Consider the following 18,877-nt stretch of genomic DNA (forward strand, 5'->3'; position numbering starts at 1 on the left):
AACTCTGTAAATTCTTCAGTAAACTTTATATTCATATGAGGCAGTCAGTTGCTGTGGCATAGCAAGCCATAAAATAAATCACTAACTCTGTAAATTCTTCAGTAAACTTTATATTCATATGAGGCAGTCAGTTGCTGTGGCATAGCAAGCCATGGCATGGTTTACGTTGGTGAAAGCATTAGCTTACAAAAACACTCTTTAAAAAACAAAGTTAAATGGAACATTCTGTCCCCCAGGACAACAATAACTTTTATGCATTTTGATCAAATACCTCAGGATAAGCGTCAGATACAAACAGAAATTCAAAGTACAAGGGACACATAATTCATAGGAACACATAGTCATGGCTCTTTAATCAGACATGGATGGAATCACAAATCCATATATTCCTCCTAGGCCATCTGTCCAACAATTGTATTTTCTTCCAAGAGCACACTGATGTATAGTTATCTTCCCCATGCCCTAGAATGGTTTTGCTCCAGGTTCCCCTGGCCTTTTACACCGATTTCTTCTCCTTCCTTTCTGCACTGTGCCAGTTCTAAAAGGTTTAGTCCAAAACCACTCTGCCCTAAGTCGACAGCAGATCTTACATAGGGGTCTTGGACTAATTTATTTACCATTCACTAGGCATTCACTAGTCCAGCTACTCAGCATTAGGGCTTCCAGTACATTGATGCACGTGCTAACACATGCACGTGCTAACACCAGCCTACCCAATCCTTTGGTAAAGATGTGATGGAACAGATAAAGGGCTTTCTATCACAAAGACAACTATCACAAGCATGACAAAATGGAAGAAATCACCATGTGTGTACTGCCTGCATTCATTCACTGGCAGGGAGGCAGGAGGGGCTAGAAAAGGAATAGCTGGAGCCAGAGTACACAGGGGAAGGCTCTTTGTCTGCAACAGCTTAGACAGGAGTAGCTTACAAATCCAGACAAAAGTTCAGACTGCTCAGATGGATGTGAAGGGATGGTATGGCTAACAACTAGCTGGTGCCAAATCCCAGTGACAGATAAATGAAATGGAAAATAAAATTAACAGAACAGTCCAGTTCCTGAGCAGTAAGGAATTTCTGATCTATACCCCTCTGGGACACAGCTTCTCCATCCCTCAGCCTTGCTCTTTGAGATTTCGCAGACATCTGCTGCACTGAGCATCCCTGCCAGCAAACACGTGTTCCAAGGATCTCTATTGCCTGTACCTCACTGTAAAGCAAACAAGAAAACTCAAGCTCATAGTAATCTCTGCATAATCCAGTAACAGTCACAAGTAAATTGTAAAATGAATGGGGTTTCGGTGTATAGGCCATCATTTACCAGAGTTAAGTGCCTAAACAGAGGCTGCATGATCTTAGTCTTTGCATCTGAAAGGGGTAGTAACCTGATTGTCAGAACTGCTCAATGATGCTGATGAAAATTACAGATATTGGCTTGTGTATGGGAACAGCTGTATTTAACATCTATTTAGGTTGTCAGAGCACTGAAAGGATGTATAAAGAAAGTCCATATCCAGGCTTAAGGGTAAGTTTATCATATTTCATCCAAACAAGACATATTAAAAAAGAATGCAAGAGCAGGAAAGAATGAGGATGCTCTGAGGTCAAAGCTAGTTTTTAAGACTATTGCTTTACCAATGTCCAAATCAAGAGACAACATGTGTTCTCCTCTCCTTCTTTTGATCCACCACTCACCTAAGCTTTGCAGAAGTGAAAATGCCCTGAAACAAGGAGCCCAGAAATGGGCTGGACAAACATTCACGGTGCTTTCAAGTTCCATTAGCAAAGATTAAATACAAGCAAGATTGAAAGGGATATAAAACTCCTGCTTAAGCCTTCACTCTCAGCTCAAGGGCAAAGAAATCTGCATCCAGGTCAGCCATTTCATAATTGCTTCCCTCAGAGGGCTTTAACCACCACCTTTGAAGCATCTCATCTTTGTCACTGCTGAAGAGGGTGATGCTTAAGAGCACCAATCCCCTTAAATCAGCCCAGCTGAACATACATTTCTCATGAGCCATATACATATTATTTTTCAGTCCAGTGATGCTCTGTGCAGAGAGGCAGCAAGCTCCTACCCACTGGTGCATCACTCTTGCAGTGCTTTCCACCTGTTTGAACATGTTTGATCAAGCCTACTTCTCTAGGTCCATAGTTCTTGATCAGGAGTTAGGAAGGCTGCATTTGCCTCACAGTGAATTTTAGGTAACATTTATGAGGTTGCATTAGTTTGCACTTGGCAGTCCTCACCCCTCAGACCTCCTGCCAACACGCTGGACCAGTTTCTATTGACCTCACACAAGGCATTGACATGGGTCAACAGAGGTCCCACCTTGCTGGCCTTGTGTTTCATGCTTGGGGAACAGAGAGATTGTTTAAGATAAGCTTGTGGTGGTTTCAGGCCAGCACAGGAACGAAGCTGCTGAATCTGTGTCTCAGCACTGAACAGCAGCAGGATGCTAAGACCACAAGGTTCCTGCTACTCCAGCAGGAGCTGCCAAGGACAGATAAGTCAGCCCAGCAAGAATCACACACACTGCCTTTGCTCTGTTGTCTGGATCTGTGATTGGAGCAGCAGATCAGTATCTGCAGGGAGAAACTGTTCCCACAATTCACCCTTGAGAGGTGTCTTTAACTCCTGGTAAGAGCTGGGTGCTGCCTTTCCTCAAGCACAGTTTCTCTCTCTGGATGAATTTCATTTCAACTCGTAAGCTCGCCTCAAACTGCCCTCCAAAAATCCCAGTGGTTTGTACATAGGTAAAGTGAGTCATAAAAAGCTGAAGAAAATGCTTCTCCTTTCTCTACAAAAGAAAAGCACTAAAGCATCTTCTTTTGACTTTCACTGAGGTTCTGGTTGGGACCTTTTCTTGGGACCAGCTGGTTTTGTCTTGGGGCCTTTTTTTTTAATCATATTGTCTTGGGGTGAATGTTTCCTCCTAACTTGTCTCAAACCAGGATACATACCTACATGTCAGAGAGCTTTAACTGAAGCATATCAAACTCTTGCTATCTCACCACCATTTTCAGCTGAGCTGATAGGAAAGCTGAGCTTTGTCTCAGTGGAAGGGGATAACACTGTCCACAGCTGCTGTGACAAGCAAAGGGTCAGCCTGAGCACAAAGAACCAGTACGAACCCGTGCCTCCTGAAGCATTCACACTTAAGGTCATACATTTTCTCTGAAAATGTCTAATAAGGAGGAAGTATTCAAAGAAGCAGATAATTAAATGGCAACTTCCAGTCTGGAAATTTTCAGACTCCCTGAGAGGATGGATGTTGTTAAGACAGGCTCACTCCTTGCAGGAGACCTGGGAAAAGAGTGCTTGAGAAAAAGCAGAACAGGATGGCTGCTGAAGCATGAGTCTTCAGGAAGCAAGAGTCAGCCAAAATTCAGGACAGCAAGAGACCACCCATCCCTAAGGGGAAACATCAGCAGGAAGGGACCTAAGGACCATTCATGAAGAACTGTTAGCTGGGACAGAGAGGTGAAAGTGTCCCCAGGCATGGCTCCAAAGCTAAAACATATCATGAGGAAGCCCCAGTTTTACATGCTTTTGCATGTGCACAGCTCTGTTCCCCAGAGCTTCCTGCCTTCCCCCTCAGCCATACCACCACTGGATGTCAGCCCCCTGGCAGCAGGCAACAGCCCCTACACTGGAGCGACTTTTGGATGTTTCACTGAGGCTACTGGGGAAATGCTGCAGAGTATTGCCAGAAAGCAGAAAAAAGCCTTGGAGAATGCCTGTAAATCACTCTACTATGGAGAACTTCACAGCCACACCTGGACCGTTTCTAATCCCAGGCTGTGCTTGGTCTATTCTCATTGTTTCATCAACACCAGCAAAAAACTCAATTGCCTGTCAGCAGCCAAATACTCACTGCATCAAATACCCTGATACAGTGAGCATATGCTCTCAGCAGGAACGATGGACAGAAGGTTTCCACAGATTTTAAAACCTACAGCAAGTTGCAATGTCATGAGCAAGTCTTTACAGAACCCTGCATTGAGAGCTCTGCCTCTGCTGTCACATCATCCCTGACTGGCCAAGAGCTCAGCAAGCTTCACTGTTTTTGACAGGTCATACCAATGGTTCTAAAAAGACTATGCCTGTTGAGCTTGTCTTGAATCACTTTCCTATGGAGCACGATTAAATGCAGAAAGCTGACATTAAAATAAACTTGCCAACTGGTAAAACCTAGTGCACCAACATCACAGGAAGAGTGTGGGTGCTCACAGTAAAACCACTGGGTAGGCAAGGGTTATAGTGTTTAATTCCATGTGGCCTCATACAGCATAGCTGTGTTTTCCTTATACCTCCCCACACTAACACGTTTGCAATTCTTGAATTAAAGCATTAGTAAAATAGATTATCATTCAAAACAGGACTTTGCATGGCTTAATCTCAGCTGGAGTTGCTAAAACTTAATGCTAGTCAAGGTTTTGAATGAGAAGAAATCTAAGCCTGAGTTTTAAACTAATTCCTAACTATCAGGAGTTGCAGGGAGATGTATAGAAAACCAGAAGGTGGGGAGGAAAGAATGTGCTTGTGTGAGACCACTGCCTATAACTGTTTTCCAGCTATAAGAAGAAGAGAAGTCGGGATTTTAGAGAGGGTCACGTAAGATTTTTCAGCTGCAAGGCAACTGAGAGATGTGGCAGAGGTGCTTGCAGTGATAAGGGGTCTAAAAAAGCAAATTAAAATCAGTAATTCAGCACTTTTTTTTTTTAATGCAACAGCCAGAAAACAACAGAAGAAGGTATTGGGAGTCAGCACCACACCAAGGAGGACATGGTTCCTGGTACAGTTTGTAGTAAAAACCACCAACCACCTTGCAAAGCCATCTCACAGAAAACAAAATACTGAGGCACCTGATAAGGGTGAACAAGCTCAAGGGATACAAATCCCTAACACTATAGAAATCACATCCTTCTTATGAATCTCTAAGCTGACCTCTTCCTGAGCATCTGCTGATCTCCATGACCACATCCCATGCTCCTGGGATAAAGCAGCCTTGAATCCAAACTAGTGCAGTGAGTCCCCATTACCTGCTCACAAGGCTTTGGCATGGCCATGGACTGGACAGACCTCAGGCTTGGTACCATCCAGCCAGCTCCTCTTGAGTCCTCACCACATCACACCCCACAGCTTACCCCAGGGATTCACCAAAAGGCACCAGGGCACTGCAGGTTTCCTATGCCACTATTCCCAGCACTACAGGGTTTGTTCACTATGAGCAGCCTCACAGGGATCACTCAGGCTGGAGAGAGCAAACCTGAAAGGGTTCAGATACTATCAAAGCTGCTCTCCCTGCACAAAGGTAGACTTCACAGCTGCACAAAGGTAGACTTCACAGAAGTTCAGTGTCTGAAGAGATGCTCAGTTCAGAAATGAAGCAAAAGATTTTCTGCTTAGGAAAAAAACCTGGGAACAGTGATAAAAAAAAAAAAAACCAAATTAATGCCTTAGCAGCAGTATCAAGCAAGCAAAATTTGTTTCCAGTCTGGTCACCTTGTTTTAGACCTGCACTTGAGTTTTTCTCCCCTTAAAGAAATGTTGGCTTTGTTGTTTGAAGCAGTCACCTATTATAGAGAATTAAATGCTTTCTATTATGCAAAGGCTGATGCTGTCTGAGTTGTAACTGCATGGCTGTGAACAACATATTAATTTAAAGTCTGTATGATTACACTTTACCATTAAAGGTCACTCAGCATTTTGTATTTGTCAAGTCAGTGATTTTTGATGCATGCTGTATGGACCTCTGGATATCTACACATTATTTCTAAGGTATGTGCAAGAATCAAAACAAGTCCTCTGAGAAGAAGACTTTAACTCACTGCCTGAACTATTGTGTTCTTAGACATAACACACAGAGATGAAGAAAAACACCCAAAACTTTTACAAAGCTGCAGTGCAAGTATATTCCTGAGTTATGTCAAAGAGTATTGGAGTGGGCTGTGATTTAAGGAAAACTGTGCAAAGACAGGCTCTTATATCCAGGGAATTCAGTGATGCATGCAGTAGACATCCTTGCATTTACTGTTTTTGTTCAAGAATATTTAGCAAACTGACAGACTGCTTCACTTCAGCAGGTAGTGTGCTTCCATCATCTTCAGGTAAGTCAGATGGCAGGACAATGTTTAGACAGGCCACATGGATTTCTCCTCCATGGAAGCTAAAATCTGAATATACGTAAATGTCTTATGAGCCTACCAGAAGTTAGTTCTGTATCTTTAAACAACTAAATTATTTCCAAAACCTTAGCCAACATCTGCTGTCCCTTGAAACTTTACAGATGGTATCCTCTGCCATGTGCTGTACGTTCTTTATGTCCAGTTAAATATACACTGCTTTTATGGATGGAGGAATGGGGTATTGGCAGAGGTCATCTTAATTTTTCAAATCAATATTATAAATATAGTTTAAGGTAGTGTTCCCAAGTGATTAAAATAATTCCATTTCAGTGAATGGTTTAAAAAACTCAAAAAACAAGCCAACAAGCAAAAAACACCCCACACTCAGCCATCAGACCACTCCACACTGGAAGAATTAACATTTGCAAAGGTGTAAAAAATCTGCATTTTCTCTGTGGCAAGTACAAACTGTAGAACTACAACACAGCAACAGAGTATGCAAAAAGGGGTATGTATCTTAGACATAGCTTACTGATTCTGCATGATTATTTCATATCACATATTTAAATTAATTGTACAGTTTTCACTCAGCAGTTTTTCCCAAGCCTTACCCAGATTTAAGAGAAGTTTTTAGGAACAGAAATTTGACTGAAGTTTGATCTGAGCCATCTTACCTCTGGCACAATTAAGGCAGAAGTGAGAAAATACATCAACAAATTTCTCCTGAGGTGCAGGCGCTAGGGGACTAAAAATATTGTTGCAAGACTGTATGCTTGCTAAGAAAGTGCACCTTAAGGACTGCCAACATTGTTGGGAAGCTATGGCCCCTACAAGTGGTCAGAAGCCAACAGGCAGTTCCAGCTGTGGCAAGAAGGCAGAAGACATCAAAGATGTTACATCCCCCACAAGCAGCACAACACAGGCCAGCTGGCACTCGTGTCCCACTGGTGAGGAAATTAATGCCTCTTCTTTTTTCCTCATTAAGCCACAGCAAGTCTACAGACAAGACAGCTGACAACAATCAGAACTTCCTGGTAGTAGAATTTGTTCCTTCTTGAGAACAGGGCTTCCCTGGGAAGCATTCTTCTGTTAGCACTGACATGCAAATATATCCCAGGCTTAAGTGCATCTTGCCATCACACTTGGCATTCATTCAGCCTGGGAGATGCAGTTATTACTCAAATGACACTTTCCATTTGAAAACTGTTGTAAAAAAATAATGAGTACACTTTAAGCCACCTCTTCCACTGTGCCATTTCACACCAAAAAGAGAAAGCAAGCCCCATTCATGGCTTCTGCAAAAACAGAGGCTTGTATTATGTAATCTGTGCCATTATGTTGTTTTCTTACTGCTCCATCACAGTTTCAAGACAAGGGCCTCCTTTCAGTCACAGAATCAAAATACGCTGACTTGGAAGGGACCCATCATGATCATCAGGTCCAACTCCTGGTCCTGTGCAAGACCATCCTTTCAGCAAAAAGTTGTTGTGGCTATGACATGATGCTCTCAGCAAGCATGGCATGACCAGTGTGTTTCTGCTCTATCAGGCCATCCTCAGAAGCCAGCTCCAGCCTGGTTTCCTTTGGCTTAGCCCAGAAGTTGAAATACTGAAAATCTTTTGTGCAGTTAGTAAAGGGAGCCACACTCAGAGTGTGAGAGTGCTCACACTCTGATGGACACCTTGATCACTGATGGACAGCCTGATCCAGTGCCCAAACAGGTTTTTTTACTTACAGCATCCAGGAAGTACAGTCAATTCAGAAGCCATTCAACCTTCAAGGGCTAGATAATAGCCAAACTCCTCTGATTCCTGATTCAACCCTGTAGCAACCAAGCCCGCACCCAGAGGGCCAGGTCTCACTCCACCCTGCTTTTAAGTACCATCCGCAACCTGCCTTGCTCATCTCCATAATGAAGAGAATAAATGTTTGGATGCATTAGTATCACAGGAGTCTGTGGTCTCAAACAGAAGCTGGCAAAACAGAAAAAAACATCTCAGAGCAAGGAGGAGCTGCACTCAGAGGGTGCAGCTCCTGCATCTGGAAACATACTGTAGAAGGATACTTCAAACAGTGCCATTCCTGAGAAGAATGGAACACTTAAAACCAGAATGACAGTGTGAGGTGGACACTTCGAGCTGGTCTCAAACAGATTTTTCATCTAACAGAAGAAAATTATTTCTAACACACACAACCTCTGCTCCCCAACTTCACATCAGTACAAACAGGAAAATAAGGACTGTAAATAGTCTTTGTGATCATGGGGTTTGGCAGGCATCAATCCATTTAGGAAGTTTAGGACCTAAATTGCATAAGACCTAGATTTGTTTATCTGCAGATTTTCACTTTGCTGTATGGTGACTGCCCAGAGAAGCTCTCTAGCACACATCCCTCTTCTCAGCCAAACTTCCAAAGGGAAGAAGCCACACACAGTTTTACAGCCCACTAGGATGCAACGAACCACCCAGGTCAGACAGCAGGTCTTGGTGGGACAGGCAGATCAAGAAATCCCTGCTCCACCAGAAGCCAGCTCTCCCATCAGGGACCATTTGCAAGGAAATGTCCCTTCAGGGGCACTGGGTGGCCTGTGTCCCTGCTGAGCCCAGGAACATTACTCCCACTCACCACTTTGCTGGGTGAGCTCAGCAAGACTCTCACCAAACAGCTGTAGCAGCTGCTGCACCCTGGGGATCCTCAGCATTCACAACACAAAGCTGATCTGGAGCAGGATACTCTGACAGCCCCAATCTTTGAGTTCTGGCAGCAGTTCACAGGTTTTTCCAGCCTCAGCTGAAGAACAGCAGCTTGGCAGATGACTCCCCAGTACCCTGGGGACCCACCCACCTAATACTATCTCCTCCCTCCCCCTTTCTTGGGCTCCCTTCACTAGGCCACTACATTGTGCTACCTCTAAATTGCATTTAAATCAGCGCCCAGCAGTACCCCAGCCTCTTGCCCTCTCTCAAGACCCGTACAACCAAACAGAGATTCTCAAAAGAGAAACACAGGCCTCAGAGAAACACATGCTTGAGAAAAATCACTCCAGCCCTCAGGTCTGCCAGCCTGTCTCTCCTTGAAGCAGGGATGGTTTCAAGCAATCAGCTACTGTGCAAGCATAAAGACAGTTTATCAGCCATGGCCCAAGCACCCTTACTTAGTACTGGTGGCCTTGTGTGGTGTACAACTTGTGCTGCCTAAATGCTGAATCTTCCAGCACTTGTCTCAGAACACACGCATCAAGACAAGTGCTTGCAGAGATGCTCCATGGCACTCCTGCAGTGAGACTGCTCTCAGCCCACAAGAACCAAACCCCAATCCATATCTTATACCAAAGCTGCAAAATCAGTTGCCAGAGTTTCCTGGTGTGACGGGAAATAACAGAAAGGACTGTGTTGGTGTGGAGGCAGGGAGGGAAAGTATTCTGATCAACATCCATGTGCTTCAGCTATGCACTTTGACAACAGTAAAGAAGGATTTACTGAGGGAAAAAAAAAGCCACTAGCACGTTCATTAAAATCCTCACTGCTCTTTTCCTTCTCACTTTAATAGCACAGAGATCAAACTGAAAATTTAAAATTGGAAATAGTAAATCAAACAATCCACTTAAGCACAAATAGCTCAAGAGAAGCACTTTCACACAGGTCAGTTATGCAAGAATTTTCTATGTGGATTAAGAAGTCCTACATTTTTTTATTTCAAAACTTGTTTCAAATTTTGAAAACAGCAACCTGTAAATCTCCTGGATTTTTTTTTTTACCATCACCACTAGCACAAAGGATGTTCTCACACTCCCCAATGAACCAAGGTTCTAATTGAATGGGATCATTTGCACAGCGTCTCCTACATGGTTAACCTCACCCCTCTCCCATCCAAAGTATGCCCCAAAACCAACTCCTGTGTAAATCAACAGAGCTAGGACAGATTCACTGAGCATTAAACTGGTAACATCTGCTGAAACACATCAACTAAGGATATGACTGATGAAAAAGCATTTGGAGTAGAAAGGCTTCTTTCTACTAGCTAAACCAGAAAGGCTTGGGTGACTCTCAGCAGTCTATTCACAATTGCTTCAAACACTGGGTGTGCAACCTCCAGTTTCATTACAAATACTGTATTTGACATTCTGTGTTAATGCCCTGTCCACAGACAGAATTAAAGTGTGACTGAAGCTACAAAACTAAGAGTACTTGCAGTCGACTATTACACACCCAAAGCACTTCAATAACATATACATGTGCCTTTGCCTGACAATATACTAACCGGACCCTGTGGCAGACAGGTAATTGATGTTTATAGCATGTAAATGCTCACCTACATGGGAGTCAGCAACTTCAGTGCGTTTGTGTGAAGTTCAAACTCATTTCAACTATATGTTTATGCTCCCATTGAGAGGTGTAGCTCCAGTTCCCGGGAGCAAGGATGAAGATAGCACCTCCTTCTCAACTGCACAGGAGCACGCCTGTGTGGTTTAATATACTACAGTTTTACACTTTCGGTGAGATCATCTCAACTCTTGCCCTGAAAGTGCAATGCTACTCAGCCAAACGCTTTTCTGACAATGTCTTGTTTAATTCAAGAACTCAAGAGAGCCTGTCAGTGCAGCAGCAGGGTTGATTTGTTAGACAGACAAGTTACTTGGAGACACAAGCAAAACCAACTGCACGACGTGCAGGCTCGGGGTCCCAGCCCTGAGCGCAGCTGGTGTCTCTCGGGATCTAGCAGTTGCGAGCACAGAAGTGGGCTCCGAGCTTTTTTTCTCTTAGGGCACTGTGAAAAGGATTTTTGAAAAAGGAAGAAAAAATAAATTAAGAGGGGAAAAGGAAAACAACAAAAGGAAAGAGGAAAAAGGATAAGGGAAGAAGGAAGAAAGGGTAACAAAAATAAAATAGAAAGAAGAAAAAAAAAAGGGGGGGGTAAGAAAAAATGCAGAAGTAAGTGGGACAAAGTGCCTCAGCGTGAGGGCAAGCCCCGCACCCGCACGGGGATACGCCGCCCCTTACCGCACCGCCGGCTCCCTCCATCTCCCATCGCCGGCCGCGGAGGATCGCAGCCGCCCTCCCGCCGGGCCGCGCGGAGCCGGGCTGTGCTGTGCCGTGTGCCGAGCCGAGCCGAGCCGAGCCCGGCCCGCAGCGGAGCCGCGCAGCGCGGCGGCCCCGGCGCGGTGGGCGCGGAGCGGCGGGGCCGGGCCGGGCGGCGGGGCCGGGCCCGGCGGGGCGGGGCGGCCGGCAGGGCGGGCAGGGGACAGGGGGCGGGGTGGGCGCGATGAAGGGGAGGGGAGCCGGGGGAACCACGTGCTCCTCCAGAAGGTTTTTAAAATAAATAAATAAATATGAGGGAATGATTTCAGGATTAGCAAAGCAATGGAGTGAAAAGCACAAGCCGGACCGCGTGCCCGCTGCAGCGGCGCTGGGCAGGAACGCGAGCAAAGCCCGCGGGGGCTGGGACATGCCGTGCTCTGCTCTTAAATCCCCTCAGTGCGGCTCGCGGTTGCTGGGAGAGGAAAAAAAAAACAACCGACCAAAAACCCAAACAAACAAACAAAAGCAGACGCCTTTTCCAGCCCCGGGGCTTTCTCTCGCAGTTCTCCTTCGAAAAGCAGAAGAGCGCAGATGTCTTTGGAGTAACCCCATCTGAACACTCGAAACCGAATTTCCACTTTAGTTTGTGTTTTTTTCACAGTTCGCTGGAAGCTCTCTTGAACCGTCAGGTTTTAGAGCACTCACCCACATCATTAGAATTTCTCTAACTAGGACCTCTGAGCCTTGTTCCTTTAAGTAAAAGTGGGGTTTCCCTATCAAAAGCTGTGCTTTGGAACATACTCCCAAATCTCATTAGCCCAGTTAGAGGAGTTAACTGCACAAGTAGCTGACAGACTGCATAAAGAAGGATGTAAATTTCCGTAAATTCAGTATATCTGTGTTTTGTTCAGCAGCAGCCGAAAACTTCTTTGGTTTTAACTAATCAAATTTGAGGATAGGCTTTCTGGAACAATCTCTGAGGACCAGGAATCACTGAACACACTGTATGTTCGCTTCGTTCTGAGCATGGGTAAAAAAACCTGTGTGTTAGGTGAGGCAAGGTTGTTCTCTAATGCAGAGCTCTTCTGAAAGGCTTTGGACTGTGCTGATGGTAGAAGTGCATCACCGTGAAGTCACTGACATAATTGTGCCACACCCAGACAACAGCATCTCTGTGGCTGAGGAGACAGCCTAGCCCTGCCTTGTTCCCCACTGGCCTCACAGCTTAGTGCCAGAGCCACCCTTCCTGCCAGCACTGGGCAATCTCAGCTTTCCTTCAGACCCACAGCGGAACAAAAAATCCATTTACAACAGGATAAAAGTATTTCCAGGCATAAAGCTTAAAGCACCTTGGCCTAAAGCTTTCCCTGTTTGGCAGTAAGACAGGGGTAGCAGCACCATCTCTGGGCTTTTCCATCTTGTCCGGGGGTTCCATCCCGCGGCAGCTCCCTATGCTCTTCCCAACAGGACTGTGGCATGCAGAGTTTGCACTACTTCTCTTAGACTGAACCCACTATTTCTCACCACTTCCAGCTCCACGTTTACCCAAACAGTACTGCCCCTGCTTTACACCCATATCACCTGGCAGCAGATTGCACTGCTTCTGTCATCTGGGTGCCAGTGGCATACACTGTATTTCAGAAGGCATTCTGCTTTTTCCCCTCTTGTGGGGATGGCTGAGCGTCTCACCTGCTCCCCAGCACCACAAGCTGTCTTCAACCATCCATCCCAGGAGCAGCACAGGACCTGTCCCCTGCCCTGCTCAGCAGCACTCCAATACACTTGTTTCTGTCCTCTGGGAACAGGTGGGTGAAAACTTGTGTTTCCATCCCCAAGAGTCCTGAAGAGGTCTCTGTGATGCAGCTCCTCCATGCCCATCCGCTGTGGCTGAATTTCACCTACAGGGCTGGGGGATGTGCTGAAGGACTTCACCCCTCTCCCCCAGCCACAGCTGTGACGCCAAACATGTTTTGGCCTCGCCAGGGTTTTGTCCCATCTGTCAGACACCCTGGGGGCCCTGGGAGGCAGTGTGGGGGCACAGGCTGCAGATTCCCCATCTGTGCCACGTCTGAGACGGCTAATGCAGTGGAAAAAGGAACCACCCAGCGCCTGGAGTTGATGCACTCTGCCTGCCTCTTCCCTGACAGGCTGAGGTCATGCAACTGCAGGCCAGGAGGCAGCTGGGAGCAAAAGCAGGGCTGGAATCATAGCTGGTGATGTCCCTTGCGAGGCACATCCCCTGCCCTGGGCACCTAGGTGTCTGATGCAGCCGCTGCACTCAGTTTGGAGCTTCCCCCCCCTATTTGTGTTGAGAAAAAATTGACCTTTTCTCTCTTATCCAGGCATCTGGCCTGAGTCAGCCAGACATTTTGGCTGCCAGGAATATGCTGTGTGCCAAAGGACTGGAAGAGGAGAGCATTTGCCAGCCTGGGGCAGGATGGTCCTGCAATCCTCTGCTACATGGGCATCTAGCTCCTGGCTAACTTCACTGCAAAGGAGGGTGATGGAGTCCTGAAAATTGGCACAAACTGGTGTTACTTACACCACTGATCATTGTTTTTTGCAGAAGTGCCATATTAAATTCTAAAACATTTCTGTGAATGGGCAATTAGCAGAGAAATGTGGTGGGGTTACTACATTTGTGAAGGAAATCTGTATTTTTTTTATCCAAATGTTTGATATAAATTTCCAGGTAGTTATATTAAAACAAATAAAAGTCACCAAAAGCTGACACAAAACCTGGCAGCCTTCTAAGCAATTGCGAGATACATATCACAGTTAGATATCATTCTTAATTGTTAAAGAATTTAGTCATGAGCATACAGCATACTATAATACATGGTCAAAACTGCTTCTGGTCACAACACAGGGGTCATAGGACGCTTTCTCTCATCAGCAGGGAAGCACCTAAGTGGATACTACATGGATTGAGCATTGCTATGTCACTGCCTGTTCCAGCCAGATGGCACCAGTCTTTTCCCCTCTTCTAAGACAAAATTGTCTGGGTCAAAAATTCATAGCTGAAAATACCCTACCTCACTATGCCACCCCATAATGAAGAAAATAAATAAGAAGGAAAAATAAAAAAAGGAGTTTATTAAAATCAGTGTACTGCAAAGAGTAACCAATGCATCAACTCTGTTATTTTTTGCCAATAAAGTTGCTGTCTTGCGCATTATTCTCCTCTCACAGGGAAGCAGTACAGGAAACTCACTTCCAAATAATCTTTCCTTATTCAAAAGACAGAAAACCACAATAAGCAATCATCCAGGTACTCACCATAAAATTTCTCACAACATTGCATTTCAAATCAGAGAGAGTCTCTTTTGTCTTGAGGGAGAAGAAAGCTAGGGATATAAAAAAATAATATCATTTTAAAAGCCTAACCAGAAACACCACTATCTACAGATGGAAAGACAGAGTTAATAATTTACTGGATTTTCCTCATGTGTCTGGATTTTCTGGAAACAGCTGGGAAAACATTTTTTTTTCTGTTTTACTCAGAAAAACATAGTTACCATCACAACCAATTTTTTTTTCTGAATTAAAGGTGGAAAAGAAGCTGCAACACCACAAAGGAGAACAGCAAACTTGGAGTTGAGGTGCAGAGTAAGAAAAACAGCATGTGTAAAGATGGTAACCTTCCTATTAGCTTTTTTTAAGTTTAAAGTAGCCTTTTTTTGAAGTTTAAAGTAACCTTCTGTTTAGTATTTTTTTTCTATTCATTTTTTTTAAAGAGTCAGGTATAGTAAAACCCAGGGTGACAGCTACAGCATGAAATGGGTCAGTGGCTAGTTAGCCAGTTTCACTGTGAGAAGGTGTATGCTGCAAGCCACAACAGCATCACCATTCTTCACTTGGCTTTTCCCTCACAGGTTGTCAGATTTGTTTGGCCTCATACCCAGAGCTCCTGAAAACTTCCCTTTTATGGGTTAACTGACTCTTGTCCTGCTCCTTCACTCATGGACAATTCTCTAGAGTCTTGAGCCAGGAAACAATCCAGAGATTTTGATTCACCCTGTCCTCCATCTCACATTGTCATTGGGAGGAAAGGAAATGACCAACATTCCCTTCCCAGGGAGTCCTGTAACTACTCTGAATTAGACCATTTGATGGGAAATTTCAAATTTGTTATTCTATCCATCAGAGTTTGGAGATCTCCAATTTTATATTTACTTCCAACACTGGGTACTTCACAGTACCTTCCCTGCTGAGTGAGTATTTTAGAAATCTCCTTATTAGCCCAAGTCAAACTGAAGAACACAGAAAATCCTGCTGAATATCCCTGCTTTGGGAGGTTCTTGGTTACCTCATGGGTCTCTACTGTCCTCTCTTAATCTTAACCCTTATTCTTCGCCATGTCTAGCAAATCTGTTGCTTTGGCCTTCTCTTTAGAAAGAGCTGCAGGGTCTGAAATCAGCCCATCTGTAGGGAGTACAACCTTCTAAACAGGCTGCTGTCCCCTCCCCAGCAAACAGCCACAGCTCCTAGATGTCTGTATGGAACTGATGAACCCACAGCAGAGACAGGTCATTAAATATTTTCTTTGCCAACTCCCTCCAAAAGTGGCAGTCCAATGCAGCAATCATGGTGGAACCTAGGGGCCCTACTAAAAGTTTGCCAGAGTAAAGACCATGAGGAAGGGTTCCAGCCAGATTGATGTTGGCCATGCTCTTCCCAAGCATCTCCAAAAGTGACAGAGAAACAGTGGTTGTTCCAGGGCTACCAAGCCCTAGCAAGTCCTGCTCCTGCTGCTTCCCAGCACTGAGGGTACAACCTAACCTTCTCTCTGGATGGGGGAAAGCCCTCCATCCTGCTCCTGACAGGCCAACAAGAGGCCAGATCAGGGAATTCAGGATACTCCAGCAAGGGGAGCACTAACAGTGGAGGAAGGGAAAAGGAAATTTCAGCCAGCTCCCAGGAGCTCAGTGTTGTTTCTCTGTCTGGATCTTTGCCACGTTAGATCATTAGATGGAGCTTTCTAGGGATCAAATCACCAAGACTCTTTCCTTTCCCCCATCTTGCCACATAGAGGGTAAAGAACATAATCACATTTTGGTTTCTTTGCAATGTTATCCATATGGCATAGATAGATTTGGCATTGGGAGAATATAAGGGAAAGTTTCTTTCGCTGTGTCATGGTTTTAAGCCCAGATGGAAATTAAGCACCATGCCGCTGCTCACTCAGCCTCCTCCCCTCTCCTCCCTCTCCCCTGTGGAATGGGGAGAAGAATCAAATATCTATATGTTGAGATAAGAACACTTTAATAGTGAAAATAAAGGAAAATAAAATAATAACAATAAATAAAATGTTAATAAAAATAATCAAGTCATGTACAATGCTCACCACCCATTGACTGAGATAGACCTCCCCTTCCTGAAACCAGATCATCCACCCTTCCAGGTAACTCCCCCCAGTTCAAATACCTGGCATGATGTTTTTGTGTGGGACATCTCTTTGGTCAGTTCAGGTCACCTGTCCCGGCCATGCTCCCTCCCACTTTCATTTGAGTACTGCCTCCCTGGCAGAGCACAAGACAAACAAAAAATAGTCTTTGATTTAGGATAACCACAACTTGGCAAATAACAAACCATCAATGTGTTATCAACACCATTCTCATGCTGAATCAAAAACCAGCCCTCTAACAGCTACTGAGAAGAAATTAACCCTGCCCTAACTTAACAAGGACACACTGCCTTGTGCTGCAGAGCATGCATCATACCAGAATCATCAGCCCCACAGTCAATCTGGCAGGCACATCTCCTCCGGCTTTTTCCCAGAGGATACAGTGCCTAGTAGAAAAACAAGGGAATCATATAAGGAAAGAGACACCTTTCTTTCTCAGCCTTTCTTTCTTTCTGAAGCACTGAACCTTATGTTATCTGTTGAACCCAATTATCAAAGGCCATCACAAAATAAGAGAAAAACCTGTGCCTAAGCATGGCTACTCTTAGGAGTCTTCCACTCAGAGCCCCATTTGCCCTAGACTCACTGATTCCTTCTCCATCTCTACTTTGTGCCTGCATTTGCTAATCAGATGGATTCATTAGCAAAGTAGCACATCTAGTCTATCAACCACCAGAAAAAAGAATGTTTTGCATAAATATCAGCAGTGGCGTTCAAAGGTGCATTAAAACACACAGGTGAGGAGATGCTGTGTTTGAGCAGAAGATGAATGGTCCAGGTGGTCTTTTACCCTCCTGAACAGTATATGTGATTCTACAGAACATTATTTTTCTGTGGAAGCTTCAGGCAGTCTCACAGAAATCTTTCTGGTCTTGACTTCCAAAAGGAGGTGCCAAATACTGTAACTGAATGGTACGCTATCATCAAGGGAAGTATACATTTCAAGCCAAGATATGGTGGCTTTGTGGTTTTGGCTTCCTTAGACCCTGGCATATTCCTGTTGAGTCTCCTGTACAATTTTCCCTTTTTCATGAGTGTCTTCTTCATCCTGCTACAGATGGTTCAGATGACTGAGACTGCACATCAGATACAACGCCAGTGAGACATGAGGGGAAAAGAACATTTATTCAATGGCCCTTTTATTGGTAGGGTAGACAGCAGCTTTTTACAGGATTATCAGCATCTGGAAAACCCAAGTCAGAGAAGGACTGCTGCAGCTACAATTGTGTGTCACACTGACATGCAACAAGCAGAGCTGGGAAAACATAAAGCATAACACCCCACTCTCCTACCCAGAATGAGATAATTATGGCCTGCAACTCTGGCATGTTCATACAGCAGCCTCTGGCTGAAATGCTCCAGCCAAAAATGCAAACAGTGCTCTGAAGAAAAGTACTAACAAGATCACTTCCTCTGCTTAAACAAATCTGCAGTAGGTGTTGACAGCAGAGAGCTGGAAATGGATGGGCACATCCACATCCACGCCCAGCTCTGCCCAGGCAGTGAGCACGCATCAGTCACAAATGACAGGTGGGAAGTTAAATGGGGACAAGCCCGTTTCACTGGAGTGAGCCTAGCTAGTGTGAACAGATCATTATTGGCTTTGGTTAGCGCTGGAAGGCCTCAGCTGGCAGATCTCTCAGCAGATTTTCTAAACAAAGGAAAACACCATTCATTCCCACCGCAGAGGACAGGAGCCAAAACTGAAAAAGACTCGAGACAGAAGTATCGTGTGTCAGCCAGAGTGTGACACCAGAGACACCCACTCTGTGATGCAGCACCATGGTAACAACCATTGTCTGCGGTGCAGTGGGATGTATCACCAAGCATGGGGGTGTATGGTGTTTTCTTCTTCTCTGGCTGGTTTCTTGGGACAGCCTGCCACACAAGGCTGCTGCACAACCTACTGGGCTAATATCGGCCTGGAAGGGTCATTTGAAGGGATGGAAAGCCTTAGAAAAGCAACAGCCCTGAGGTGCCTGGGAGGACAGAGTAAGAAGGGAGGCATAGCTTTGCATCAAGAGACAGGGAGACTATGCCTGTGGAATCACAAACTGAATACGTGGATGGAAAACTGGCTACTGGGGAAGACTAACATCCTCTCTTCTCATGCAAATCTACAATTTCTTGCTCTTTTCCAAAGTTGATTCTCCAAAGTGGATTCAATTTCCACCAGACCCCCTTTCAAATTTTTCCTCCCTGTCTCTTCCCTCTCCAAAAATCAGTGTCAGCATGCATCCTCTAAATGTCGACTGTCTCCTGTACCACCTCATTTCCTCACAACCAGACTCAATCTCTTGCTCCCTATAGCCTTGGCTCCT

The 18,877-nt window shown here is 44.9% G+C and overlaps 1 protein-coding gene across 6 annotated transcripts in view; it reads right to left on the bottom strand.

Annotated features, from left to right (window-relative positions):
• Nucleotides 1-14,549, bottom strand: part of PSD3 (pleckstrin and Sec7 domain containing 3) — a 119,205-nt gene extending 104,656 nt beyond the window's left edge. Inside the window, exon 1 of one of the 6 annotated variants that reach the window (XM_021534829.3) lies at nucleotides 14,429-14,549. In XM_021534829.3, the coding sequence (XP_021390504.2) occupies nucleotides 14,429-14,453 (25 nt within the window). In that variant the 5' untranslated portion in view covers nucleotides 14,454-14,549. Of the gene's footprint in view, nucleotides 1-11,131; nucleotides 11,279-14,428 lie in introns of those variants that run through there. The other 5 variants (XM_021534826.3, XM_021534828.2, XM_021534830.3 and 2 more) reach the window with 5 other exon arrangements.
• Between the last annotated feature and the right edge of the window lie 4,328 nt (nucleotides 14,550-18,877).

Source organism: Lonchura striata, chromosome Z (assembly GCF_046129695.1).
Source record: "Lonchura striata isolate bLonStr1 chromosome Z, bLonStr1.mat, whole genome shotgun sequence".
NCBI lineage: Eukaryota > Metazoa > Chordata > Aves > Passeriformes > Estrildidae > Lonchura > Lonchura striata.